Here is a 26,348-nt window from a genome sequence, read left to right as displayed (position 1 = left end):
TGGACCAAAGTGGCCCCAAAAAGTCAGGGCGATGATGGCTTAGCCGCTCACCGCTCCAGGTCTGGTGGGAATCCCTTGTGACGTCGCCAACTGAAGTCGCTGCACATGCCGGTAACAACAACCACCTCTCGGCCAGGCTTGTGCTTCTACTTTCTCCTTCAATGATTTGACATGACATGGACAGCCCTTAGCCCGGCTTGTCACATCCGTGTTTGACATTTTTAAAGCTCATAGCTCCTTCAACCTCGGATATGTTACGGTTCTTCCTCACCTCTGTACAATACGATAAGACCCCCGGAGGGTCAACGCTTCTGTCTCTTTCGCCTTTATTCGAGCACGGCCTCCTGATTTCCTCTTCTTCAGCTTTCTTGAATTCACGCGCACTCCGATAGTGGAAACACCGTATATACAGCCCTTATGTGCTAAAGAATTGCCCGTCTTGACCATGCCACCTCCCGCAACGCAGACAGGTGGCCAAGCACCGCCTCCTACGTCGGCCCCCCGCGAATTGGCAAAACACCCCATCAACACGAAAGATGTACCGTCTACACAGCTCAGTGGTCCCGAGGGACAGTCGCCACAGTATGGCCACCAGAGACTCGTATTCACCGATCCAGTTGCCCTCAGATATCTCGAAGAGGATAAATCGGCAGTTGTGCTAGGTCGACGATTGACTTTGGAAGGATATGAGGCTTTTATTGTTGAACAATGGGCCTGCACGCGCATACACCCTACCTTCATAATAACCACCTATACTGGGGATCCTTCGCACAAGGTCGTGGTGGGGGTGCTGAGCGTCCCCACAGACGAGTCTACGTGGTCGCCCCGTATGAAGATGTATTTCGGCGCAGTCACGCAATGCCAAGCGCGGAAAAAGGAAACGCCTTTAGGAACACTTATGGTTACCGATCTTAACGTGTTCCCATTGGCACTGACTCTTATTCCGGTACCCGACGGTGATGTCCTAAAACACAAGGATGATTTTATCGTCAATGAAAACCTGAAACGGTTGGGCTGCTCAGGCCGCTCTGGTTTGAAGCTACAGCCACCTTCGCCCGCTACCGAGGGAAAGTTCCACCACCTTTACCGGACGAGCGAGAAGGTGCCTCTATATACTGCCGTCATAGAGCTTGTGAAGCAATGCCAGATCGCCCTGATGATGTTTGGCAATCTTGCTCCAGAGTACGTTGATGGACTGCTGTGCGATGTCACAGAAGCGGCAATAAATGATTGGTGGACCGAGACGGGTATGGATTTATACAACATTGAACCGAGTGATTCTATGTTGGGCCCTATTTCAGTAGCCGCCCTGCTGGGTACTCTCATGGGGGCGCGAAACCGGCTACATGCTTTCGGCGCTCCGGTTGGGAAGGATGCGTTTGACATTCATAACCTAAAGAAAGGCATTGGAAGCTTTCAAAAATCCCAAAAGCTGAAACGTACCCGAAGGCTAGATCGACAGACCTTGGATCGTCTGCACCGGGTGACAGCAAAAGCTGCGAATGCAGAAGGCTGGACCGATGCCGTAAAATCAACCATGGCAGAATTAAGCGGCCACGGGGGAGAGATGGTTATGGGAATGGTCCGCGGCCGCGAAAAAGGCGGGATAGCTGATATCGAGACCCTCGATATTGACAACTTCGCACACCTGGTCACCGGTGAACGAGCCAAATGGCTGTGGAGGGGAAAGCCGCGGAAGGGCGGAATCGACGACGGTTTTTCTGGCAGTGCACAGAGTGCAGATATGGTATTCACTACAGACGACCAGGGTGGCCATATTTGGACAAGTCGAAAACGATCCTCGCACGAAGATTTAGTGGCGGACCGCGCGCTGCAAAGCTCAGATCGTCCATGGAGGCCGCCAGAATCAGCATCGTCCTTGGATGAGAAAGACCAGAATCTGGGCCGGTTAGTTCGAAAAGGTGTGAGCGGGAAAGTGTCAGATGCGCGGGCGGGGTTTGGCCGGTTCAAGGATGCAGTAGGCCTCCGGTCCCATCCGCAGAAGCATTCGAGGGATGACATAGACCTTGGCGGTGACCCTGCTCATTTGCCTCCCATCGATAGCGACACGGAGGTGTCTCAGTCGAAGAAATCCGATGGTGCTCCAGTCGGATCCGTGGACGTGCAGGACCTTGAAGGCCAGGCCCCGAAGGATGACTTGCAGGTTGAGTCTCCTCCAAGGACAATATTACCGCAATCACCCAAATCAAGAGCGCCAGCCATAACCGTAGAAACGGTTCCATCCCAGGCTGATTCGGAGTCGTCGCGTAAGGTGTCAGTACCCAGAGCAGATGACGAAGTGCAGGACCTCGAGCGGTGGAGGACACGCTCCACCGACATTACCGTCGACCCTCGGGAGCAGACGTCTGAAGTTGGTATTATGCTCCTGCGTCGACCGCAGAGCTGCACCGAACTGAATGTGGAGAGGGACTCCAGTCGTCTCGATAACTACTGGCCCCGCCATCTGTCCTTCAGCACCGTCGAAGAGGTCGTGCTGGGATGGAATGACTTGGGAGGTGAGGCTTTCAAAGAGAAGCCCGATACCCTTCTGGAAGAGGCTATCATGCAAGAAGACATTCTAGCCTCAGATGCACGAATCTTCAGCTCACGTATTCAGGAGCTTAGTGAACACACTGTACCTTGGGTTGAACAGCAAGTATCTTCTGTGGATGACCTCAGTCGGTGCTTACACGAGAGTCACGAAAAGGTCAACGCCGCCTACCTGGAACGGCTGTCTACATTTGAACAGATGAGAGCTAGATCGAGCGACCTGTTGACGGAAGAGCACAGCCAACTCACCGATTACATGAGGAGGGTTGAACTAATGGGCGCGAAGCTGGACTACGAGCTCCATGTTCTAGATTCCCGTGTCGAGGATGTCGAAACCAACCTCGACGAGTTCGAACGGCATGTAAATGCCATCGAAAACAGGGTCAAGCTGCTGATACGGGGCGAGCACGAAAAGCAGGACAGTTCCTGGTTCTCCTGGTTGGGGAGAATTACCGGATGCTCAACACAGTGACTGCAAATTCTCTTTTCCCAGAAAGAAGCCTTGTAGACATATATCATTTCTAATGTACATAATTTCCGAGATAGACTTGCGCAGTTCGCGTTGACCGTGCAATGCCAAAGACCCAGCCTTCGCTAACAGCAAACCCCCAATCCCAGAACCAAACAACCCTGTATATCCATGTCCGAGCGGAAGTCATCCATCCCAATTAGCATAAAACCCAGGCCTTCCGCTCCTGTTCAGTCATGCCATAAGAGAGACCAAAGGAAAACAAGCCATCCAGAAGAGCAAGCATGACAGATCTGAAAACCCGAATAGATTATACACGTTTTATGAAAGAACAGCAAAAGATCCAATTAGATGAACAATCATTTCGTTGACCTCGCACTTTACATGCCGAAACCACCCATGCCGCCCTTCTGGTTCGCCTCACCCTGCATCTTCTCGCTGACCTTCATGTTGACTTCGAAGAACTTGCCGACACAGCGGTCAATGCAGACGGACTCGCCCTTGTTGAGGTCGCCTTCGCGGTAGTCGTTGGGAATGCACTTCTTGATGCAGGACTCGGTGAGACTGGTGGTCATGATTGGGTTAGTCAAGTATATAAGGTGTCGGGGAGCAGGGTGTGGTGTTGGGAAGGGGAAGATGAATATGGTTTTTGTAGCAATTGAATATGATGACTGAAGCTTACCGGCTGAACATGTCGGTGACCATCTCAACTTCCGTCTCAGCCGCAGCAATCTTCTGTTCCGAGGAAAGCTTGGGGGCGCCGCCGAAGAGGAAAGACATGATGACGATGTGTAGTGAGGGTGGTGTTGTTTTAGCTGAGGTCAGTCAATTAGTAGCTGATTTCAATATAAGACGGGCAATTCCAGGAGTAAATCGGTCACTTACAAGTGACAACAGAGTTGATCAATGAGTGTTAGAAGGAGTATGATGTGAATGCGCTGAATTGAGCTGCCGGAGCAGACCTGAAGTTGCCGGGATTCGAAGCTGGCCCTGCCGCTGCCGCTCCTCACCGCCTTAGGAATTTTCGCCGGATCTGCAAACGCGTATTTCCCGCACAACTTGGCTCTCTTTCTTTTTCCTTTTTCCCTTCCTTTTCTCAATATGTGAGCACGTAGTAGTTCTCTTTTCACTCTCAATGCAACCAATTCGCCCGTTGAGGGCGCCGTCGTTGCGGGTTGGAGGTCTTTTGTCTAGGTAAGCAGTTATATGTTTTTGCTGTGTTTTCACAATGGCTCCTCTTTATCCTGCAACTTGCATGATGAGACATACCCTTCCAATTACAGAACCGCTGCATTGAAGCTTGGGAGTTTATCTTCCAAGTTATGAGTAACAAGGAAGCTTTATGTCTTCTGATTTATCTTGTCTCTGTTATTTAATTGTATGACTTGTGCCTGTTAGACAGTTTGCTAACGGCATGTTCAGGACAGGACTTCCGATTTCCCGTACATCGCAGGCTTTCCAGACTTCTGGCAGGCTTGCTCGAGTAATACAGCACACTCATGCACCTCTGGTACAAACAAGGCAGAACAGCGTCGATGCGTATCCTGAGAAGGCGTTCAAGAGGCGTGTGCAACTGATCGAAGAGGCTGTTGCTGAGCCGTATCCCCGGCTCGCGTCAAACAAGAACACGGTGAGCTGTACGGAGTTTCGTGGCCGCTACAGCCATCTAGCAGATAATGAAATAGTAGAGGATGATACAGTTGTTATTAATGGTAGGTCCTAGTTTCTAGCCTAGCTGGCTTCTACCATGTCGTCTCGTACTTAAATCAGTAGGTAGGGTACGTACCTTAAGACTTGTTGGAGGCAATTTGATATTCTTCGACTTGCTTCATGATGGCCATAAAATTCAAGTTATGTGCAATCGTCGTCGATTGAAGGATATCCCTCCGGCGACCTTCAAGCAGTTCTACCGGATGCTTCGGCGTGGCGATGCCTTCTGTATGTTTCACCAGCCGTCCTTAGTATCCTGCTTAGACTGAACGATATCCTATAGCCGTAACGGGTAATCCTCACCGGACTGAACGAGGCGAGCTTACGCTCCTGGCGACTGAATTGCCGCAGCTGCTGTCGCCCTGTCTGCATGATATTCCGGTTGATGCCCAGGGGCAGGAGAACTCGCCGTATCCCCGACATGTTCAGTTCCTTGCGGACCCAGAGACAGTAAACGTCATCAGAGCTAGATCGGCAGTTGTCCAGTATCTTCGCCAGTTCTTTGTCGACCGGTTGTTTATGGAGGTTAATACGCCCATCATTGAAGCGGTTGCTGGCGGTGCAATTGCCCGTCCCTTCCATACTACAGCCACCGAGTTTCCAGATCGTCAATTGTCGTTACGGATTGCGCCGGAGCTCTGGTTGAAGAGGTTGGTGGTAGGAGGGTTCGACCGGGTTTTTGAGATTGGACCTTCGTTCCGCAATGAAGGTATTATTTGTCGGTCGAAGTGCTTGAGCGAGTACTGACAATTGTGACAGGCCTCGACAAAACGCACAATCCCGAGTTCACCACTTGCGAGTTCTACCACGCCTACGCCAACCTGGAGGATCTCATGACCACGACCGAGCAGCTACTTTCGGGCCTGGCTGAACACCTTACTGCTTTCCACAAATCGTCCCCCTTCAAGAAGCCTAATCAGGAAGACACACCTCTGCCGTTTTCCCATCTCAACTTCTCTGCGCCCTTCCGCCGACTCGACTTCATCACCTCTATCGAGCAGAGCATCGAGCAGAAGCTGCCAGACCTCACGTCTCCCGATGCTCTGGACCAGGTGAAGGCGATCTTCCGTGACCGCAACCACGCACTTCCCGACAAAGTGACCCTCCCCCGGCTGCTGGACGAGCTCTGCAGCATCTACGTCGAACCCCAGTGCATCGACCCGACCTTCATCGTCAACCCGCCCGAGTGCTTGTCCCCTCTATCAAAATCCTTCATCCACCCCACCACCAACCAGCGCGTCGCCGCCCGCGGAGAGCTTTTCATCGAGGGCCGCGAAGTCGTGAACACATATGAGGAGGAAAACTCGCCGTTCGAGCAGCGCCGCAAGTTCGAAGACCAGGTCCGGTACAGCAAGCAGGCCGACGAGGCGGAAGAGATCGATGAGAGCTACTTGAAGGCGCTAGAATGGGGTCTCCCTCCGACTGGCGGCTGGGGGTGCGGTATTGACCGTCTCTGCATGTTGTTCACTGGAATAACGAGAATCGGGGATATTCTGCCTTTTGGCAACTTGCGCAAAGTGACCACCCGTGCTGATGCAGCGGCTGAAGGCCAGGCTGCTGAAGGAAAGGAGATCTAGACAGCGCTCAGTGAATGGGAGACACGATGACGCGTCTTGCGGCGGCACTCTCATTGGTCCGTTGCAGGCGAGTGGATTTTCGCGATTCTTGCAAGATCTCGCCATGAGTGTCGCTCGACGTTCACAGTCTTGCTCGACTGCTGAACTGGAAACTAAATGGAGTCAGAAAGGCTCCAACTGCAGCTATGCAGCATAGCTGCCTGTACATTACATGAACCTTATGTTATAGTAACCACACAATCCACCTCTCCAATGTACATACCCACAATCCAGATATCACAACTCTTAACTCACTCAAACACATCACTTTACATTCTCCCAATCAATTCCATTCGGCCGGCCGATGCCATCCGATAAGAAGCGCCGATAAGCACAATTGACCGGCGCGGGCCGAGGCCCTCTATCATCCCACCTGCAATCTTTTCCCCTCATTATCTCCTCTTCAATTCCCACTAACACTTAACAACCACCACAACACCAACACAAACACCACCACCACCACCACAATGGCTCTCAACGACATACCCGTAGCGCAAGCCGTCACGGTCACCCTGCAAGACCTAATCGACGGTACATCCCCCAACCCCAATCCCCAAAACAACCAAACCCACATCCATCTCACTAACCCTCCACAAAAAACAGGAACCATCCCCCCCACGACCCTAACAGAAGCCTTTGGCCCCTCCTCGCTGGGCATAATCCTCGTCAAGAACCTCCCGCCAACCTTTCCCCACCTACGCGCCCAAGTCCTCTCCAACGCCTCATACCTCGCCTCGCTGCCCCCCTCAACCCTAGAATCCCTCACCTGCGCCTCCGCCAAATACCTCATCGGCTGGTCCCTAGGCAAAGAAACCCTCCGCGACGGGCACTACGACACCCACAAGGGCTCGTACTACCTGAACTGCGCGTTCTACAACGACCCGTCCCTGCAAGGCGCGCCGTCCATCGACGCAGAATTCCCCGAATACACCTCCCCCAATATCTGGCCGAGCGAGACGGATCTCCCCACCTTCCGGAGCAGCTTCGAGCAGCTTTGCACACTAATTATTGACACGGCGGCGTTGGTGGCGCGCGCGTGTGACCGCTTCGCGGTGGAAAGTGTCGATGGGTATAAGCCTGGGTATTTGGAGAAGGTCGTGAGGGGGAGTTTTACGACCAAGGCGAGGTTGTTGCATTATTTTCCTACTGAAGGTTCTAGTTCTTCTTCTTCTTCGGAGGGAGGGAAGAAAGAAGAAGAAGTGGGTGAGGGTAATGATGATGATGATGACGACTGGTGCGCAACGCACCTCGACCACGGATGTCTAACGGGTCTGACGTCCGCGATGTTCGTCGATGAGGAGGCGCATGATCCCTCCTCCTCCACTTTGGAAGATAAATCCTCCCCCTTGCCGGAACTCATGACCTCGCCGGATCCTAAGGCCGGGTTGTATATCCGTTCCAGGACGGGCCAGGTCGTCAAGGTCAATATACCCAAGGATTGTCTTGCGTTTCAGACGGGTGAGGCGCTGCAGCTTATTACCAGGGGCCAGTTCCGTGCTGTGCCGCATTTCGTGAAGGGGGCTAGAGGGGTTGGGAAGGTGGCGAGGAATACGTTGGCGGTGTTCACGCAGCCGAATTTGGAGGAGGAGGTACAAGATGGGGTTACGTTTGGAGATTTTGCTAGGGGCGTGGTGGAGAAGACGTCGAAGTAGGATGCCAACTTCATTATTTGATCGGTGTCGGTGTGTGGTTTGTTTGTATAGCTTTCTGGTATCATCTTGAATATAGTACAATCCAGCTCTCAATCATCATGTCTTACTCGCTTCCGTTCCCTCTCTTTATCAGGCACATAGTCCCCTTCTTCGGTTTCCTCTGTCCCGCCGCGCAACTGATCCATACGGAGCGAGAAATCCTCCTCCTCCTCCTCCTCCTCCTCCTCTTCTTCTTCCTCCTCCTCATCATCCTCATCACCGACAGACAACCGACTCGTCCCCTCCTCCGCCTCACTAACAGGGTTACTCAAATCCGCACCCCCCAACCCCGTACTAACAAGCTTACTGAGCTTCCCCACCTTGGCGAAATTCGACCTGGACTTCGTCGACGGCCGTCCCACATCGCCCGGTATCTTGGCCTCCCTGAAATCCGCCGCTTTGGCCACCCCATCCAACACACGAAGATTCGCCCTCCACATCTTCATATCCCTGGCGTCGCTATAGTGTCCCACATCCTCTCCATTCAACGAGTCAATCGCAAGCGTCTGCGTGCGGAAATCGCCCCAGAACCATTTCTGCCCCTCTGGGATGCGTTCGTCTGCTTGGCGGGAGTACTCCCGTCCGCGGAGCACACCATCCAGATCGTATCCGAGGGATAGGGATCCGAACATGAGTTGCAGGGTGTCGGGTTCGTAGAGTCGGCCGAGAATCATGTCCTGGGATACGTCAACCATGGCGCCGGGGTGCATGCGGTACCAGTCGCCGTAGCCGCTCATGCCGACGTAGTGGAAGGCGGAGACAACTTCGTCTGCGGTGAGGGGTTTGATGGGGTGGAGGGTGTTGCTGGTGAGGTAGATGCGGCGGTCGCTGGGGGTGTAGATCTTGCCGCGGATGCGGATGGTGTATTTCTCTGCGAGGTGCTTGGATTTGCGGTCTGAGTCGCAGTCTTTCAGGTCGAGGCGGATCTCTTCGATTACCATTATGTCGGTGACGGTTGGTGAGGGAGTGGGTTGCGGGTTGTTGGGGTTGTAGTTCTGGGGTTTCAGGCGGACGGCGTCGCCGATGGTGAGGAGCTCGGCGCCGATGAAGATCCCCCGGCTGTAGATGGATGCGTCGGGCCAGATGCCTTTGAAGTGGTGTTTGTCTAGGAGACTGAAGGAGGACATGATGGTCATGGCGTATTCGATGGAGGGGTGGAGGTTCTTGCGAGGGATATTTTGGAGGAAGTGTTCGTAGGCGTTGAAGGGTTTGATGGATTTCAGGTAGATGTATTTGTAGTGCAGGGAGTAGCTTTTGTCAGGGCTGTGGGGGTCAGGGAAGGTTTCGACGCGGAAGCCTGAGTAGTTGATGCTCTGTTTTTTGGGGGATGTCTGGACGATGTCTTGGAAGATGGTGTCTTCTTCTGGGACCTGACTGACGATACCTGCTCGCCATTCTGGGGTGCCCAGCCAGCGCTTCTCGCTGGGGAAGTATATTTGGATCTGGTTATTCACGGGATTCCAGGCTAATTCGCCTTCGAAATCTGGCGTCCAGAGCACGACTTCTCCAGCACGGGGCAGAAAGGACGGTTGCATGTCCAGCTTTTGGATGTATTCGTCGAGTAGTGAGCGCTCTGCGCGCCAGTCCATGCTTCCAGGCTCTGTGATGTCCTTCTCCTGTAACCCCTGTAGCTCGAGCTGCATAATGGCCATCTTGAACACGTCTGGTGTCCCCTCGTTATCTGTACAAGGGCATGTCGCCGACGAAAGCTTTCCTGGAGGCCTGCCTGGAGGTCGGCCAGGGGGCCTACCAGGGGGTCGTCCTGGCCTTCCTGGTGGTCTTCCCGGTGGCCTTCCGGGTGGTTTGCTTGCGCTTGATCCGGGAGGTCGACCAGGCGGCCTCCCCGGTGGCCTACCAGGGGTTCGGATCGGCGTTCCAGTCCCAGGAGGTCTCCCCCGAGGCCTTCCAGGACCTCGTCTTTCTGAGCCGCCTTCTGTAGATTACTGTCAGTATTGCATAGGTAGTCCGAATATTGGTCGCGACATACCTTGTATCCTCTTGGACATTTTTTCGCAAAGAACACAAGTGCATGGCTCTTGGCCGCCTGTCATAAGATAGTAGAAGTGCGGAAAGAACTGCTTCGTGGAGTTGAAATACACATCTGTTGGATGGCCATAGAGGAAACGATCGTACTGCTGAGAGTCAGGGATATGAATGCACCCAGAAGTAAAGGGCTAAAAACCCACAATGTCGGGGTTTGCAATACGCGGTCTGTCAAATAGAGCATAACCATCAGGCAGACTGTCCAGGATGTATTCCACTCCTAGAAGCAGGGTTAGTGAGGTGAAATAAATGCGAATATAATTTCGATATGCTAGCATGCAGCGACATGTCGTTTTCCCTTTCTGATCAAAGAACAGCAACTATTGGTGGCCTTCACATGATGGTACAATAAGGTATACGATGCACCAGATATCTCAATATGGATCTGAAGTACAGAGTCCGAAAGGAGTAATGGATAGATAAATGACAAACAACCTCCAAAGCAACCGTGCAAAGGTGTAGAGCATCAATTGAAGTAGTATAAAGTCAAAATAAATCATGCAATCAACGTACCACGCTCATAAGCCCCCGTTTTCTGCAGCCACATGGAGGCCAGCTTCTCTCGATAGTAACCATCGTCTGGTCGCAGAAATCTCTCATCTTTGGGCCAGTTGTCCTGGGTGCCGTCGCTGAATGTTCGGTTGATTGGTATGACGACCATTTTTTGCTGGTCTGGTGAAGACGGGTCTTCCATAATGATTGACATTATAGTAGAAGGGGCGTCTTCCCCCTGCAGGAGTAGTTAAATTTAGATAAGATTTGAATAAGAGCTGGAAGTAAGTTGTGATTAGTCTGCACGCAGAATGCACATTTTGGGATATAAATGAACACGTGACTAGATTCCTATATAAAAGAAGAGGGAAAAGTGAAGGGTAGAGATTCAAGAGACAGGAAGACAAGAACAGAGCTATGCAGCATTGATGATAGTTAAATGCATGGGTCAAGAACAGGATCCGCTCTGCCGCCGTGGGTGATGGTCATGTGACTCTACAGATGGGTAAATTATCACAGCTTCACAATAACAGGTTAATCTATTTCCATCATCCAGAAGTCCGGGTACAGATTCACTCGGACACTAAGTCAACATGAATAGAAAATGAAACAATGGCCACAGCTTCGGCTAATCTGACCTGCAGTGGATGAGAGCCTACTGCTGATCATCCTGTACCTCAACTGCTTCCGAGTCGGATTCATAGGGTGGTGGAGAAAGCTCTCCTTCTTCCACCCAGACCTTGCGCAGCTCGTTCTCAATATCCTCCCGACGCTGTTTCCACTCTTCCACCTTGTCAAGCCGCTTCCGTATCTCCTGCAACTCCTTCTCAACTCCCAGCTTCTCCTTGGCGGTGCCGATCCTCTCAAACTCCCATTGCTCGCCCCCTTCGCCAATACTAATGCTAAGGTTGTATGTGTGGTACTTCTTGAGCGATGCGCGTGTGGAGATCGTAATCACGGTGATTCCCCGCTCTTTTGCCCGCTGGTACAGCAGGCCCTCGACATCAGACGAGACTGCTGAGGTTCCTTCATCAAGGAAGGCATAGCGAGGCTCGTGATAGTAAATTCGTGCCAATGCCATGCGTTGCTTCTCTCCTCCACTCAAGACATCCTTCCACTCCTTTCGAGTGTCCCATCCGCCTTCGCGTCCAGGGAGGTAGCCTAGGTGAGCGTCGTCCAGAATTTTCTGCAGTGCAGCATCGGTTACACCTGCCTCGTGCATGTCGATTGCAGTGTGGGGGTAGATTACTTGATCGCGGAGAGTCCCCACGCTGAGATAGGGCCGCTGGGGAAGGAACATGATGCCGTCAAGCCCAAACCCTCTGGGGCGACTGACCAACCCGCGGTACACTGGCCACAGCCCTGATACAACCCGGGCAATGGCAGTCTTGCCGACCCCGTTCGGTCCAGATATCAGGAGGTGGTCGCCGGAGTGCACGACGAATGACAGTGACTCGATCAGATCATCGCCACCCCGGGGATATATTGAAGGCGCGACGATGGGAACCTGTTCGAGACGAACACCATCAAAGCCGTTATGAATAGTCCCTTGTACATCCGCGAGAGAGTATAGCTCCGCATGAGAATTGCGTGGGGGGTAGTATGCACTCGCATGCACTCGGTGAAGGGTGGATATCAAACTGTAGACTCGAGACGTGTACCCAGCCAACTCCGAGATGTCTTTGATACTATACATCATCCGGCCACCAGCATCCGCCAGAGATAGCATCAAACGTTTGTTCGTGATGAACTCCTTCATGCGATCGCGTTCTCGACCAGTCTCCTTCGGCACGTCCACAAGCTCCAGGGCACCACCCATGCCGCCCCAGGCTGGAAGAAATATTGGCAGAGACGTGATCAGGTACCCAAACGCAGACCAAGCGTATTTCAGAATGACGTCTTCGAGCATGTTGTAGCGGATCTTGAGGCTATAGATACCCTCCATCCAGCGCTGAAGGTCTTTGAAGCTTCTCATTAGAAAAACACGTTCGATGTCCGCGCCGCCATAGAAAGAGATTTCCTCAGCATTGGCGAGCAACCGTGAATGTAGACCCCGGAAGTCACCCTCTTTCTTTCCCTCCACAGCCTTCAGCTTTCCAAACGGTGGTGAAAGCTTCCTCAGAACTGCTGCGGTACTGAAGTAGCCCGTGAGGATACCGGTAAGGGCCAAAGGCCCGAGAGAACGATACAGTTGATAATTAAACACGAATAGGTCCACCATAGGCTTCCCCATGGACGAGTATAGAGCTGCTGCTGCAGAACAGAAGAGCGTGAGGTCCTGGGTAATGAACTGGTCTGGTCCTTGGCCAACACCGCCATCCAGATTCATCAACTTGTAGTAGTTGTTATCGCCAGTAAGATAGAGATCGTGGATATACCTCGTTAATCGGGTCCGGAACGCAATAGACACCTTCGATTGCAGGAACTTGATCATGGCATTGGTGTAGGAAGCCAGTGTGCCAATCCCGCACCATTTGAGAATGCCCCAAGCGAAAGCGCGCCCTTTGCCCGCGACAAGATCCCTTACGATCTCGCCATCAAGCCGTGCGATCAACAGAGACAGGTACGTCCGCAAGAGCAAGAAAACCCCATGACCCATTAATAATCCGGTTTCTTTGCTACCCCATCTCGGGACCATGATACTCCCTAGGCTGAGAAATTGATGAAGGAATGCAAGGTTGATCCCAGGCTTCGTGGTTGGCGGTGGTATTTGATTCACTGATTCGCCGTCGCCGACACGGGCGGCAGCAGGTGGATTCAAGAACAACCGCCGATGCGCATCGAAAGTCGTCTGTTTGGTCGGATGGATTACAACCTTAGAGGTCATGGAGCCCTTATAGGGCACATAGATGGTACGAGTGCCATCCTTGCCTCGAATCCCAGAATTCCGACGCAGCAGCCGTCTTCCTCGCGCACGTTCTTTGGCCCTTTCGCTGAACCATTTGTAGCCTCCATAACCGGAACCCAAAATAGATAGGATCAGTGCAATAGTGGCGATGATTTGGGTGGTCTTTGATGAACGCTTGATTCGGGAGCGAACGAGACTGGTGTATTTGTTGTACAGCGCCACGAGAGGATCTTCTCGACGACGAAGCGTTGAATGAGCGGCCATTATGCTTCATGTATAGCCACAGAACCACTTTTGACACAATCTGTGGGCACCTTGTAGGACAGTGCCCTCACGGCAGCTGGCATTCTTAGGCCAGACTGTCGAAGGCCATCAGGAGATGGGGAGAAGCGTCCGCAGGGATGACGCGTTCTATATCGGTCTGTGGTGTAGTTTCGAGGTCGGATATGCTGTAAGCAGGAAGTATGAGTAAGAATAAGTGTGGTTGTGAGACTGTTGGTAGCGGACAACTCACTCAGGAGCTCACATTATGGACGAAGCTGACAATGTTGTTGAGAGTTAATGCATGTGAAGACCTCGGGCCAACATTGCGGAGGGGCGGAGGCGCACCTCACGTGCGGAGTCCCCAGACCTTCATTACATCAAGTATCAGTGGCCACAAGTTTTAGCCTTCACAGAAGACCTTTTCGCTATAGGAGATTGCCTATGAGCCTAATCTCCGAAATGTGGTGACGATGGCTTTTAGTTGTTTTTAGTATTTCAAATAACTAGTTAATAAAGCCGTTGACATCATCCGGTCGATGTCGGAGTAGTGAATCGCTTGATTTCACAGATCTTGTACCACAAGTATTACTTAATGAGCCACCCAAGTTGCATCAAATGATCGGCAGTAATTGGCTGTGATAATTGTCTGCGTTATTGAGATTTGCAGGTCCATCCTCTGGCAGTCTTACTATGTACCTAGGGCCCTTAAGCGCCCAACTTCCTAAAAGGGACCCAGGCGCTGCAACCAAGACCGGCCGGATAGTGCAGGTAGTAGTTACGAGGTTGGTGGTATTATCTGATAGAAGTAGTTGTTATCTGTATCATTTAGTTGATCTGGTGCCGGTCGATTAAGCTTCAATAGCGGGAGGTTGATGGTAAAATACAAGGTCTACCAATATCGCACGAGGCACCTAAACTTGAGGTCAGTGCTGGTCCGCTAGACTTTAATCGAAGAACCATATGGCTGGCCGGCACTTTGGCAACCAGGGAAGCCCGGAAAGATAACGCAAATGTGGATCGTTCTCAGACTTGAACATGGTATTCCTTGATTCCAACATTGTGGCCTAGCTCTCCCATTTGTCCTCGATCGTATGACTTGACAGCCAGAAAGTGAAGGCATAATCATGAATGAATTTATCTCGAAGAACAAAAATAGCATCCGAAGGCTGCAGTCTCGCACTTGATGCGGGGGTTGGATACAAGAGTGGGGATGGCATGGAGATCAGGTATTACAGGGTAATTACCAGCTCTTTCTCTCGCTGTTGAAGCTGAAAGATGGTAAACAATCCAAACAGTCTCCGCATACCTGTCTGAAACCAAAACTTGACAATCACTTGGATCTCAAGACAAGCAAAGTATTTCGTAGAATGCGCCATCCCCTCTGTGTCAATGATCAACCAGGAGGGATACTGGAATGTATCACCCAGACAGAAATGTTGTGTCATTGGGGTTGTTGCTTAACTCCTACTTAGCAGACCCCGCAAACTATGGATGGCTGCAGTGGCATCTTCTTTGGCAGGGATGACTATCACCATTAGAAGCAGACCGTTTTTTACGAAGGCAGGGTAGCACAAACGAACAAAAAGGGAGGTTGATACCCTACAGCGTATAAGAAATATTGAGACTAGGTATGTGTGCAGGTATGCAAGCATGGGTAGATGGCTAGATAGGATGATCGACTCTTCTTTCGACAACTGCACGGGCCTATTCCTGTTGAGCAGCATCTGATTTGCAGGCAGTCCCAAGTAGATGCATGGAATGACGCCCCGGGCGCATTATCCGCCAGCCATGGTGATGAGCCTTTCTAGACTAGAGCATGTTAATGTTCTTGGAAGATGACCTCTGGATTTCTGAAAAGCTTGCTGCGGATGGCGACCTTGGTCCCAGCGAAGGAGGAATTAGATTTAGATTGACGGGCGACGACATGGGAGACCTGAGCAGTAGCTGAGGCCGATCACGGTCGGTAATAGTTAGCCAATGGTAGGACCTATTCTCAACGGACAACGAATGATGCATGTCTTGAATGACCCAATAAAATGCCAGAGGGGCTGAAGATATTAGATGTGAGCGGAGTCGTGGTACTGTCTAGGGCGTGCGGTTTTTTAGGCTGGAAGGCTAGCAGGACGAGAAGCGAATGAAGAGAGTGACTTCTTCGGAGTGGAGGTGCCCGTTCAGAATCTCAATCGCAGAAGTCGGTAATTTCGACTCGATCCTGTATCATGAGGTACTGATCACCCACAATAGCTGTAACTTATTTCCTGAGCCTTGCCTACTTTAGTAGTGGTGCTGCTCGCTTGGCTGAGCAGATGGCCGTCGTCACCTGGAACTGTTTCCAGGGTCTTGAAGAGGATGGAGGGAGGGCCAGGGTGTTGGTCTCCCATGATTGTTGTGGTCATGAGGGACAAGAAGCTGCAGGTTCAGGTGAAGGTGGTGTGCACCATGAATTGATCCGACTCGGGCAGTACAGGCTGTTACGGAAGAGAGATGCTGTGGCTACAGAAATCACAGCCCCCTCCAAAGGACACCATGAAATGGGAGCAGATATGCATGACTTCGAAAGGACTATTGAGCTGCCAGATATACGCCAGCCTCACCTTGTCACTGGTGATTGAGACCACCTTAACTCTTGGCTACTTCCGATTCGTCCTGGAAGCGCCCACGGAAGAAAAGACGAGCCAGATCCCTGCACCAAGCCTTCTCGGGGTAACAATGATAGCACTTACTTTCGGGGTTTGCTATGCGATCCGTGAAAGAAAATAATTGAAAACAAGATAATCAGACTTTCATGACTTCTCCCAATTTTACTGATAATTTGGATGGGTACGACTGCTATAGTTATACTTACGAGGATATGAATGAGCCCATTCTCGAGTCGGAACCTGTTCCGGATGACCTCGAGTCGAAGGCTACAGAAGACTTACTTCTACCGGGGACCGAGCTGCTGTGGGTAGGCGTGTAACTCACTAGCTTCTGGCTATGCATGAATTACATCAGTCTGGATCAAATGAAGTATGGGGGGGGGGGATCCTGCTGGTATCCTTATCGTCCACATGTCTGTGCAATAGTTAATTTGAATCTTTTGGAAAGCGTGGCTCACCAAGATGCTTGCTCATGGTAAGTTGATTTACCGGTTCCAATGGGAGGTAATCAGGGCGTGCAAACTTCAAGGTACGGGGCATCTCCCGTCAAATCAGGCCCGAACCTGCTGCAAATGGAGACTGAACCTCCGTCTCCAATGCTGGACCAGCCAGTCGCAGCAGTTCTGAGGGTGTCTGGCCCCAATTCTGCAGCCCTGCATCTTTTGGTCCAGACCAGACTTGGCCTGTGTTCTCCCGCTTTTTCTTTTTCCATTTTTCGTTCCTTTTTTCATTCGCCTTTTTCTCCTGGGGCCCGTACTAATTTCTCATGCGGGTTCCGATGTCTGCTTGCTGCTTTTCTTTTTACCCCTTGCCCCCCAAGGCACATCCGAGCATTCATCATCCACCATCAACGTCCCTACTTACTTACTTCTTAGTACTTAACTGTCCCAGTTAATTTAAGGTCATCACCTCCGTAAAAGTCAGCGCATAGCAACACGAATGGAGTAATTTTAAATTATTTTTTATTTTCTTGCACCTTATTAGTATTATTATCATTCCTGTATTATTATTATTATTGCGATGATAATGTTAATTTTGGTTTTATTACTATCATCATTGCTGTATTCACCCACCCACTTCCACCTCCCTCCTCCCCCTCCCCTCCCTTCTCCTCTCTCTCTCTCTTCCCCCCTCGGGCTCTACGTATTATTTTGCTATTGCCCTCTCTTTCTCGGTTCTCTTTTCACTCTAGTTTCCTCCCCCTTTCCCCTTCCTCTTCCTCTTTCTGCTTAAACCGGTTAGCCGCCAGTCAAGGAGCTAAGGAATAAGCCACTCTCCACTATCATCAACCGGCTTGCTTGACCATATCAAAGCACCACCGCACCTGGACTGATTCCCCTTGGACTTCCGTGCTCCCCTGTCGCTCATCCCGACTGTAGAAAACCGTCATCAGACCGTGTCCAACTAGTGGAAAGAAAAAGTCTCTCTTAGCCGCTGGCTACACTTTTGACACTTCCTTTGCCCATCGACTAAGCGAAAGGGACGAACCCACAGCACAAGAGTCCGATCATCAACCGCCGATCAGATTACTTTCGGGGGGGCCCTCTTTTAGAGTTCCTTTTCACCTTAACTTCCCTCCCGCTGGCCAACAACCCGTCAGCCCCAGTGCAACAAACGATCATACCCTAGATCGTTTACGTTACAGCTATTATTCTTCTCCAACTAAACTAACTCAACTAACTACCGGGCTGTCTGGCCGGTGACCTTTTGCCTTAACCTTGCCTGAACCTTTTATCATTCGTACCACTTAGAAACAAAAGAGGTCATCAAACGAGTCAAGAGGAGCTGCTTGCGCCCTGGCTCAACCACGTGATCCCTACGTTCAAACAGTCCTGCACTTTCACACGCTCGAACCCTTCCATTCCTACGATCATCCCCAGACTTGACTTCCCAGATCGTGCCGGTCGCATATGCTTTTCTGCTCGTCTGCCGCCCTGTATTCTGGACATTGGAGTGCGGATTGATTGGATCTGCTCATTGCGAACGAGTCTTTTAGTGCTGCGCACTAGCCTTATTCAAGGCGGTGGTCCGGGTCCCAGAGCTAAGCAACTTACTGGTACTACCACCTTAGTAACCTGCCTCCATCCCATCCATTCAGTACGTGCGAAGAGCCAGGAGGCGTGACTGCACCCTCTCTCTCTCCTCTTCTTCTTCCTTGCCGGCGCAACCCCCCTCCCTCCCCTTCTCGGCGGTAACCCTGGTGGTCATTGTCCTCCGACTCCTCTCTATCTCTCTCTCGCTCTCTCTTTTCTTCTCTCGTCACTCTTCTCTCCCTTCGTTTTTTTGGTTGCCCCGTCCGCTTAAGTGAACCTCGCTCTGCTACCCTCAATGCTCGGAGGGAGCTTAGAGCGAGATTCTTCACCATCAAACTCAAAACCAACCACTGGAGAAGCGCTCATGCCTATCGCGACGAGTCCCCCCGACTCCAGTAAGTTTCCAACTCCGTTGTTCCTGGCTTCGCAATCAAATTCTCCGATGCGCTTGGGTTGGTTCCGAGTGCCGTTGCTGATATCTCCTTTGTTAGATCCTGAACCGCCGCCTCAGGACCAGCCCGCCACCACCGATGCGTCGCCTCCGTCGAACCATGTAGAGCCCGTCAATGCGGCTCAAGAGTCCGTCGCACCGACCCAGGGCTCGGTAGAGGACTCTGCAGCCACGTCTGCTGACGCACCGAAGAAACATCATCTACTGTTGCCCATCCCGTCGCGTGCATCGTTAAAAGCGGATCGGCAATCTACGCTGGACAAGAGTCAAGACACCGCTCACGATGACTCCGAGAATACTCTTCGCGGTTCGAAAAGAAGCATATTCAAGGGTCGTAGGGACCGGAGCAGAGGTAGCAGTATGAGGTCGCGTCGGCAAAACCAGGAGGGGGCGAGTATGGAGGAAGACAAGTCGGCAAGCCCTGACTTGCGTGATCCGGCCAAGCCAGAGAGGAGAAGCAAGGTCTCGTATAGGTTGTTCGCCTTTTTGAGCTGTTGTTCCTCGCCCAGCGATGATTCGGAGGACCCTGCCATCCCAGCGAAGCGGACATCCAGACAGCCATCGGTTCCTCACACCCAGGCCACTCCGGAGAAGGCTGACACCAATGCTGGTGATTCGAGCACCGCGGAATCCAAAGACCCCAGCTACTACCGGGATGAGAAACCCAACATGACTGTGACGTCGAACCAGTCCATGTCTCAGGTGGACGAAGAGCGCACTGTGACTACTTCCGAGCAGGGCGCTCAGCTCGATGGTGCAACGGTACCTTCGGGTGCAGCAGAGACAGAGAAAGTACCGGCTTTGCCACAGGACAGTGCTGAATCACAGGGGCTCGGTGTAGGCCAGAGTACTCAACCTTCCACTACGACCGCCGAAGCAAGCGCTGTTGCCAGCGAAGCGGAGGAAGCCGCTCAGAAAGCAGAGGAGCAAGCGATCTCTCCCCTCACTGAAAAGTCTCAGGATGCTCCGACTGCTCCTATAGAGCTGGATGAATTGCCTAAGCCCCCGGCGTCCGAAAATAGCTATGACGACGAGAAGTATACTTCACACGACGAGGAGGCGACAGTAATTCCAGCTGAATTGCCTCCGCCGACGGGCCCATCTGGACACCACGCCGATACAATGCTAGAGGAGACGCAACAGCAATTCCTCTTGCCGCCACCTCTTCCCCATCTGCGGGACAGGAAATGCTTGGTTCTTGATTTGGACGAGACGTTGGTTCACAGTAGTTTCAAGGTCCGCCATCCTAAGTTTATCATCAACCCAGTGTTAGACTAACCTATGTTCAGGTTCTTGAACGCGCGGATTTTACCATTCCCGTGGAGATTGAAGGTCAATATCACAACATCTACGTTATAAAAAGACCTGGAGTCGACCAATTCATGAAAAGGGTGGGCGAGTTGTATGAAGTGGTTGTCTTCACCGCTTCTGTGTCGAAGGTGAGTTATTCCACAATCAGAATCATCGGCTACGCATTCGCTCATGCTTCATTAGTACGGTGATCCTCTGCTGGATCAGCTAGATATTCACAACGTTGTCCACCACCGACTGTTCAGGGATAGTTGCTATAACCATCAAGGCAACTATGTCAAGGTTTGTTCCACTCAGTGTACATTGTCTTGCGTGAATTGTTTGCTGATCCCTGGTTAGGATCTCTCTCAAGTAGGCCGCGACCTACGCGATACGATTATCATTGATAATTCCCCAACTTCGTATATCTTCCACCCTCAACATGCGATACCCATCAGCAGCTGGTTCTCTGACGCCCACGATAACGAGCTTCTCGATCTGATCCCCGTCCTCGAAGACCTTGCCGGGGCACAAGTGAAAGACGTTAGTCTGGTTCTCGACATTACATTGTGATGCCTGTAACTCTAGTTTTTTCCGGCATTTGCATTACAGCATGCTTATCTTCACCTTGCGGGTCCACTCGGTTTTCAAAAGAAAGAGTCATCTGATTTTTGATCAACTATACGCATGGAACGTCTGCCGTGTCGAGCAGCCAGACCGTCCGGGCAGCTCAATCCAGCTTCGTCTGGGATCTGAACGCTCGCGGCAGTTCCACAGTGAAGATGTGTTTTCCTTGGCTTTTCCTCCCCATCATCATCTTTTTGCCTTTATCCCCATGTCATTCGCACCGTTTTTCTTCCGAGCACCGGCCATGTTCTTGCGCTCCCAGCGAGCAGATACCAGATTACCCCCGCCAGTCTTGTTTCCTAGTGTTTAAAGTTTTCTTTCCTGTTGCATACCGCAGGCGTCAGTCTTGGTCATCAGCCAAAATTTTGCTGATCTCATGTATACGCTCCCCGATTTACATTCCCTCTTTTCTTTCATCTGTCTCTTTCTACTTTTGATTCCTTTCATCGTCCCCATTTTGTTCTTTTTGCTTAACATGCAGCCCATAAGAGGCTCGACCCGCCGTCCTGGTTATTTTCCTAGTCTCTTTGTGCCCGAAGATGTGAACCCCAAAACCCAGCGTTGTTTTTGTCATTGGTTCGCCATGGTCTATTTTTTGGAGACTCCCCTGCGCGTGGCATTTTGATTCATGTCTCAAGCGCCTGTCGCTGCTTCTGGTACACGCATGGTCTGAACGGTTCCAGACTTACATGGGATCGGACTTTGCAATGTATATGTACTGATTGGGCGTGCGTGCTGTACATAAAAGCGTCCGCCTCCACCATCCAGCTTGTCCCGTGTTTAAGTAGTTTTGAATTGACCATTTCACGAGACGGCCGAGTTCCAGAGTAGTATAGATCAGAAGTGACGAGTAAAACAGGCGGTAACGCATGATGGACAGAAATATTGGCGATATATCGAGCATCTAGACTACAGCGTAGAGTGGATCGCCTCGTAACGGCGAAGGCGGGCTGAGATCACGCCGCGGCAATAATGACCGACCGATCGGTCGGTCATCTCCAAATCTTCCATCGCATCCCGCTTTTGTCCGCACTACATCGTGTCAGCTCATGTGAGTATTCCCCGATTAGCCCCGTCTTGAACTCTTTCATACATATATACATACATATTTCCCCTGCAAGGCTGTGTCCGCTTCCTTGAGCCTCCATCCAAATCTCCGACGATCTCCTGATATTTCTTGGCAGCGTCATACCCAATCTCCCCGCCTCCAACTGCATCACCACCAAACCAACTTTTTTTCCAGGACCACCCTATTCCACACACACGCCCACACCCCATCGCTTAACATGAAGGACAAACATGGCTGGGACGGAAAGCTACGGGTCGAACCGAAAGCCACGATCACGAACCCGGAAGCACTAGAAGACCCCGATTACTCGGACTCGGATGCGCCGCCCGTGGAGGAGATCGAGGCCGATGAGGGTATGTCAATCAACATCCACACATACCGGGATTATGATAGGGCGTGGTATGCCGGCGATGCGAAGGGCAATATACTGATGGTTGGGTTTTATGCAGATCTATTGGAGGACGAGGACCCAGACGCAGAGGTATACGCTGATACTTCTTCCGACGCGACGCGTTCGTTGATTAAGGGACACAGCCAGTTAGCTAACACACCTCGCATCAGGAAATCGACCTCGTTCACTGTCGCATAACTTCGCTTCCGGCGTTGCGGTTGGAGCGGTTTCCCAAGGTGAAGGTACAGCGATGATACCCAGTATTTGTGTAATCGCGCGACACGGTGCTAATTGAACGGTGGATGATGGCAGAGATTATGTTTCCGACAGAACCAAATCACACGAATCGAATTCCCCACGGAAGTTGCCAAGTCGTTGACGGAACTCGATCTCTACGATAACCTGATATCGCATGTGAAGGGACTGGATGAGTTCGAGAATTTGACCAGCTTGGATCTTAGCTTCAATAAGATTAAGCATGTTAAGAATATTTCGCATTTGGTCAAGTTGACGGATCTGTATTTTGTGCAGAATAAGATCTCGAAGATAGAGGGGGTGGAGACGTTGACGTCGTTGAGGAATTTGGAGCTCGGGGCGAATAGGATTCGGGTGGGTTTTGAATGTACTTGAGGTGATTGCTGGGGTATCGTTCTGACTTCTTGCAGGAGATTGAGAATCTGGATAATCTGAAGGCGTTGGAGGAGCTGTGGTTGGGGAAGAATAAGATCACGGAATTGAAAGTACGTGGGCTGCGTCCCAAGTCTTGGGTGTGATGTGCGTTGGCTGACTGACTGCGATGATGATAGAACCTCGATGGCCTCTCCAACCTGCGCATCCTCTCTATCCAGTCGAACCGTCTCACGAGTATCAGTGGGCTCTCGAACCTGAAGAACCTGGAGGAACTCTATGTGTCCCATAATGCGATCACCGACCTTAGCGGTCTCGAGGAGAACACCTCGCTGCGCGTGCTGGACTTTTCCAACAACCAGGTGTCCAAGCTGGAACATGTGTCTCATTTGAAGAACTTGGAGGAGCTGTGGGCGTCCAACAACCAACTGTCGAGCTTCGATGAAGTGGAGCGCGAACTCCGGGACAAGGAGAAACTCCAGACGGTGTACTTTGAGGGCAACCCGCTACAGACGAGAGCGCCAGCATTGTATCGGAACAAGGTGCGGTTGGCGATACCGCATATCATGCAGGTTGACGCGAGTAAGTTTCCTTTCTTTATCTGTCGATGCTTAGAGATACTAACGAAACGCAGCGTATATCCGCGTTGTATAAGGGGAACGATTTCTTCATCTTACATGCCATCAACCTCATTCATAGCTATTAATGTACCCGCCCACCTACCCATCACCTATTAGAATTACAATAAACGAAGTGACGTACGTAGCCCGCTATACATACATGTACAATCCAACCGACCCACCCTATTATACAGGGGAAAAAAAAGGAAACATATCATACAATCATCAACCCAACCCAATCCACTTCACATCACATCACTTCGTCCCCTCACCCTCACCCTCCCCATCCTTCCTCTCCCTCTCCCCTTGCCCTTCCATCCCATTCCCACTCTCACTCTCACTCTCCACCCCAAACCGATACAACCCCATCAAACTCTTCCCCCCAAACCTCCACACATCCCGATCCAGCATCCTCTTCACCCGCTCCGGCACATGCGCCTTCCTCCTCATCGGCCCATCCGCCAGATAATCCAACGGTATCCCACTCTTCACCAGATCTTTATACATATGGCTTTCCTTATCCACGTAGAAGAACGTATGGTATGGGTTGCGCGTCATCGCCGAGACGTGGTTATGTCGCGATGGTTGGATCGTGCATGTTAGGGTCGGTCCTTGGGGTTGTGGTTGTGATTGTGATTGTGGTGTGGGGTGTGTAGCTGTACGCGAGGGAAGTTCGTCTTTTCCCTCTAGACTCTGGCTTTGTGATTGAGTTGGTGTTTGTGTTTGTGTTTGAGATTGTACAGGGATAGTAATCGGCGACGCCGCAATGGCCGAAGACGCTGCGGCCGCGGACTCAAAGATGGCGATGGTATTGTGTGCGGATTTGGGGGATGTGTTTGTGGGGTCGTACTATATCCACCATTATCACTTTTATTAGCATTGAGTTTGGTTATGTAATGTGGAAAAGGGAGGGGGTTACTTTTAGATTTCGAAATGTCACGACTTCGCCGAATTTCTGGAGTGCAGAGAGAATGAGTTTGCTTTCGGAGAGGGAGCGTGGGGCCGGGTGCGTTTTGATGTGGATGCTGCTGGTTAGGGGTTTTAGGGTCATTTTTTCTTGCTTATTGGGATTGGGGTTGGGGTTGGTGGTGTTGTGGTGGTGGGTTCATGGTATTGATGAAGGTGTGAATGTGAGATGGAATGGATGATGGGGATGGATGGAGAAATGTTGGTTATCGCGATGCGTGTCTTGGCGGGTTTATCTTATCTATTATCTACAACCATGTCACATGCCATCAAGTTATAACATCGTCTACAAGATTGGTTATGTATTCATATATCGTATATACACTCATAGCTGGGTCGTTTTAGAAAATAGGAGCGTAGAGTCCGTACTGTAATTCAAATTAGTAAACAATTCCACATATTGATACAATGGAAGAAAAAAGGGGATAAAACTCACTCCCAAAGGATCATTGAACCGCAACCCGCGATCCAACCCAGCAATAGCCTTAATCTCCTCCTCCTCCAAATTCCACCCGGTAACATCCAAGTTCTGCTTCAACCGCTGAGGGTTGTTACTCTTCGGAATAACCGCTACGCCCCTCTGCGTGGCCCACCTCAACAACACCTGCGCCGGCGTGCGTCCATGCTTCTCCGCAATGCCCTTAACCAGCTGATGCTCGAACAACGGCGGCGAATCCACCGCATTCTGCACGCTCAACTCGAGGAAACTCAACGGTCCAAAAGAACTATACGCCGTAACTGTCAACCCCTCCTTCTGGGCATACTCAACCAGTCTCGTCTGCGTGAGGTAGGGATGATGCTCGATCTGCAGCGTAGCAGGGCGAATGCGCGCATACCGCAGCAGATCCATGACCAGCTGCGCAGAGAAGTTACTAATACCGATGCTACGAGCGAGCTTCTTGTCCACGAGCGACTCCATCGCCGTCCAGGTCTCTTGGATCGTGGCGTTGCCGAACTCCAGCTTGTCGTTCTCGGACATCCAACCCGGCGGGTAGCGAACCGCAGGGTCGACGTATTTCAGTGAGATGGGGAAGTGCACGATGTACAGGTCGAAGTAGTCGATGCCCCAGTCGGCGAGCTGCTTCCGGCAGATGGGTTCTACGCGGTCGCCGTCGTGGAAGCTGTTCCATAGCTTGGAGACGATGAAAAGCTCTTCGCGCTTGACCAGACCGTCTTTGATGGCCCGCGCGACACCTTGGCCGGCTTCGACTTCGTTGCCGTAGTCTGGCTTTTATTAGATTGGGGATATTTGTAGTGTTTTATGAGGGAGGCAGTACCGCAGGCGCCGTCAAACAGACGGTATCCTTCCTTGATGGCGTGGTAGATCTGGTCCGCGCAGGTGTCGTTGTTCACCTTCCAGAGACCGAAGCCCACGAGGGGCATGTCGTAGCCGCTGTTTAGCTTGACGGTGGGAGAGGCCATGGTGATTGAAGGAGTAACAAGGTCGTGTTGAGACAAGGTATCGAGACGCGGTCAAAGTAGGATCAGGGGGGATGAAGGGAGAGAAAGGGAAGGTTTGGAGGGGTAATAAGTAACTGCCCCTCGGTCATGGTATTATGAACTCAAATCCATTGCGCGTATCCACTGGAGGCGCCATACACGGCACAGATAGCGGCATTGGAGGCTAAATGAACTTGTGGCGGCTGTATTGAATTGGGGTAGTAACTTATCCAAGGGTTGGCCGGATGCCATCCAAAGTCGGGCCCGGCTAAATGCACCCCATCTGCCGGCTAAATGCCGCCACTTGACCCTAATTTTGGTTCTACCACTACGGAGTACTGTGTTTACAAATTGGAGAAATAATACTTACTACTGCTAGATATTAATGAGAATATTGTGTTAAGAATAAATGAATAAAAAATCATTGTAAAAAGGTATCCTGCCATTATTTTACACTGCATATGAATCGAAGATTAACCGGCCCATCACATTATTAAGAACACTTTTTTCGC

At 51.3% G+C, this 26,348-nt stretch overlaps 9 protein-coding genes across 9 annotated transcripts; 5 read left to right on the top strand and 4 right to left on the bottom strand.

Annotated features, from left to right (window-relative positions):
• Window positions 1–408: 408 nt before the first annotated feature.
• Window positions 409–3,022, top strand: BO85DRAFT_468093 (putative Sin3 complex subunit (Stb2); the record flags this gene model as incomplete). Its single annotated transcript, XM_025662232.1, has 1 exon — window positions 409–3,022. Exon 1 carries the CDS (start codon window positions 446–448, stop codon window positions 3,020–3,022), a length of 2,577 nt encoding a protein of 858 aa, XP_025516288.1. The 5' UTR covers window positions 409–445.
• BO85DRAFT_448426 (Tim10/DDP family zinc finger protein) lies at window positions 3,019–3,979 on the bottom strand. The gene is made up of 3 exons (XM_025659932.1): window positions 3,905–3,979; window positions 3,702–3,834; window positions 3,019–3,583 (listed from the first exon to the last, which is right to left on the bottom strand). Exons 2-3 carry the CDS (start codon window positions 3,797–3,799, stop codon window positions 3,400–3,402), a joined length of 282 nt encoding a protein of 93 aa, XP_025516287.1. The 5' UTR covers window positions 3,800–3,834; window positions 3,905–3,979; the 3' UTR covers window positions 3,019–3,399.
• Window positions 3,980–4,130: 151 nt separating this feature from the next.
• On the top strand, window positions 4,131–6,596 carry BO85DRAFT_448425 (putative lysyl-tRNA synthetase). The gene is made up of 4 exons (XM_025659931.1): window positions 4,131–4,731; window positions 4,793–4,957; window positions 5,013–5,438; window positions 5,489–6,596. The coding sequence occupies exons 1-4, from the start codon at window positions 4,434–4,436 to the stop codon at window positions 6,304–6,306; spliced, it is 1,707 nt and encodes a 568-aa protein (XP_025516286.1). The 5' UTR covers window positions 4,131–4,433; the 3' UTR covers window positions 6,307–6,596.
• Window positions 6,597–6,615: 19 nt separating this feature from the next.
• On the top strand, window positions 6,616–8,042 carry BO85DRAFT_273436 (uncharacterized protein). Its single transcript, XM_025655117.1, has 2 exons — window positions 6,616–6,876; window positions 6,949–8,042. The coding sequence occupies exons 1-2, from the start codon at window positions 6,813–6,815 to the stop codon at window positions 7,995–7,997; spliced, it is 1,113 nt and encodes a 370-aa protein (XP_025516285.1). The 5' UTR covers window positions 6,616–6,812; the 3' UTR covers window positions 7,998–8,042.
• A 44-nt stretch (window positions 8,043–8,086) lies between these two features.
• Window positions 8,087–13,683, bottom strand: BO85DRAFT_458606 (uncharacterized protein; the record flags this gene model as incomplete). Its single annotated transcript, XM_025661598.1, has 5 exons — window positions 8,087–9,709; window positions 9,787–9,969; window positions 10,223–10,299; window positions 10,593–10,809; window positions 11,248–13,683. 5 exons carry the CDS (start codon window positions 13,681–13,683, stop codon window positions 8,087–8,089), a joined length of 4,536 nt encoding a protein of 1,511 aa, XP_025516284.1.
• Window positions 13,684–16,011: 2,328 nt separating this feature from the next.
• BO85DRAFT_448422 (uncharacterized protein) lies at window positions 16,012–16,531 on the top strand. Its single transcript, XM_025659930.1, has one exon. It carries the CDS (start codon window positions 16,231–16,233, stop codon window positions 16,441–16,443), a length of 213 nt encoding a protein of 70 aa, XP_025516283.1. The 5' UTR covers window positions 16,012–16,230; the 3' UTR covers window positions 16,444–16,531.
• A 1,930-nt stretch (window positions 16,532–18,461) lies between these two features.
• Window positions 18,462–20,774, top strand: psrA (putative general stress response phosphoprotein phosphatase Psr1/2). The gene is made up of 5 exons (XM_025655116.1): window positions 18,462–18,750; window positions 18,847–20,042; window positions 20,096–20,245; window positions 20,301–20,399; window positions 20,457–20,774. Exons 1-5 carry the CDS (start codon window positions 18,651–18,653, stop codon window positions 20,667–20,669), a joined length of 1,758 nt encoding a protein of 585 aa, XP_025516282.1. The 5' UTR covers window positions 18,462–18,650; the 3' UTR covers window positions 20,670–20,774.
• Window positions 20,775–23,476: 2,702 nt separating this feature from the next.
• BO85DRAFT_519256 (uncharacterized protein) lies at window positions 23,477–24,581 on the bottom strand. The gene is made up of 2 exons (XM_025665035.1): window positions 24,350–24,581; window positions 23,477–24,279 (listed from the first exon to the last, which is right to left on the bottom strand). The coding sequence occupies exons 1-2, from the start codon at window positions 24,479–24,481 to the stop codon at window positions 23,686–23,688; spliced, it is 726 nt and encodes a 241-aa protein (XP_025516281.1). The 5' UTR covers window positions 24,482–24,581; the 3' UTR covers window positions 23,477–23,685.
• Window positions 24,582–24,672: 91 nt separating this feature from the next.
• BO85DRAFT_477064 (aldo/keto reductase) lies at window positions 24,673–26,062 on the bottom strand. Its single transcript, XM_025662814.1, has 3 exons — window positions 25,674–26,062; window positions 24,833–25,620; window positions 24,673–24,764 (listed from the first exon to the last, which is right to left on the bottom strand). Exons 1-3 carry the CDS (start codon window positions 25,816–25,818, stop codon window positions 24,738–24,740), a joined length of 960 nt encoding a protein of 319 aa, XP_025516280.1. The 5' UTR covers window positions 25,819–26,062; the 3' UTR covers window positions 24,673–24,737.
• Between the last annotated feature and the right edge of the window lie 286 nt (window positions 26,063–26,348).

Source organism: Aspergillus piperis (genome assembly GCF_003184755.1).
Source record: "Aspergillus piperis CBS 112811 unplaced genomic scaffold BO85scaffold_7, whole genome shotgun sequence".
NCBI lineage: Eukaryota > Fungi > Ascomycota > Eurotiomycetes > Eurotiales > Aspergillaceae > Aspergillus > Aspergillus piperis.
The sequence above is the reverse complement of the archived record's forward strand: the minus strand, read 5'-3'. Positions and strand labels throughout refer to the sequence as shown.

Coding starts and splice junctions, on each gene's coding strand:
- BO85DRAFT_448426 (XM_025659932.1), bottom strand. CDS start 3,799: ATGTCTTTCCTCTTCGGCGGCGCCCCCAAGCTTTCCTCGGAACAGAAG. Junction 3,584..3,701: donor GTCACCGACATGTTCAGCCG/GTAAGCTTCAGT, acceptor CATGACCACCAG/TCTCACCGAGTCCTGCATCA.
- BO85DRAFT_519256 (XM_025665035.1), bottom strand. CDS start 24,481: ATGACCCTAAAACCCCTAACCAGCAGCATCCACATCAAAACGCACCCG. Junction 24,280..24,349: donor TGACATTTCGAAATCTAAAA/GTAACCCCCTCC, acceptor TGGTGGATATAG/TACGACCCCACAAACACATC.
- BO85DRAFT_448425 (XM_025659931.1), top strand. CDS start 4,434: ATGTTCAGGACAGGACTTCCGATTTCCCGTACATCGCAGGCTTTCCAG. Junction 4,958..5,012: donor TCGGCGTGGCGATGCCTTCT/GTATGTTTCACC, acceptor GATATCCTATAG/CCGTAACGGGTAATCCTCAC. Junction 5,439..5,488: donor ACCTTCGTTCCGCAATGAAG/GTATTATTTGTC, acceptor CAATTGTGACAG/GCCTCGACAAAACGCACAAT.
- BO85DRAFT_273436 (XM_025655117.1), top strand. CDS start 6,813: ATGGCTCTCAACGACATACCCGTAGCGCAAGCCGTCACGGTCACCCTG. Junction 6,877..6,948: donor CCTGCAAGACCTAATCGACG/GTACATCCCCCA, acceptor CACAAAAAACAG/GAACCATCCCCCCCACGACC.
- BO85DRAFT_477064 (XM_025662814.1), bottom strand. CDS start 25,818: ATGGCCTCTCCCACCGTCAAGCTAAACAGCGGCTACGACATGCCCCTC. Junction 25,621..25,673: donor TCTGTTTGACGGCGCCTGCG/GTACTGCCTCCC, acceptor AATAAAAGCCAG/ACTACGGCAACGAAGTCGAA. Junction 24,765..24,832: donor GGTTCAATGATCCTTTGGGA/GTGAGTTTTATC, acceptor TTTGAATTACAG/TACGGACTCTACGCTCCTAT.
- psrA (XM_025655116.1), top strand. CDS start 18,651: ATGCTCGGAGGGAGCTTAGAGCGAGATTCTTCACCATCAAACTCAAAA. Junction 20,043..20,095: donor TGGTTCACAGTAGTTTCAAG/GTCCGCCATCCT, acceptor ACCTATGTTCAG/GTTCTTGAACGCGCGGATTT. Junction 20,400..20,456: donor ATCAAGGCAACTATGTCAAG/GTTTGTTCCACT, acceptor ATCCCTGGTTAG/GATCTCTCTCAAGTAGGCCG.
- BO85DRAFT_448422 (XM_025659930.1), top strand. CDS start 16,231: ATGACTTCGAAAGGACTATTGAGCTGCCAGATATACGCCAGCCTCACC.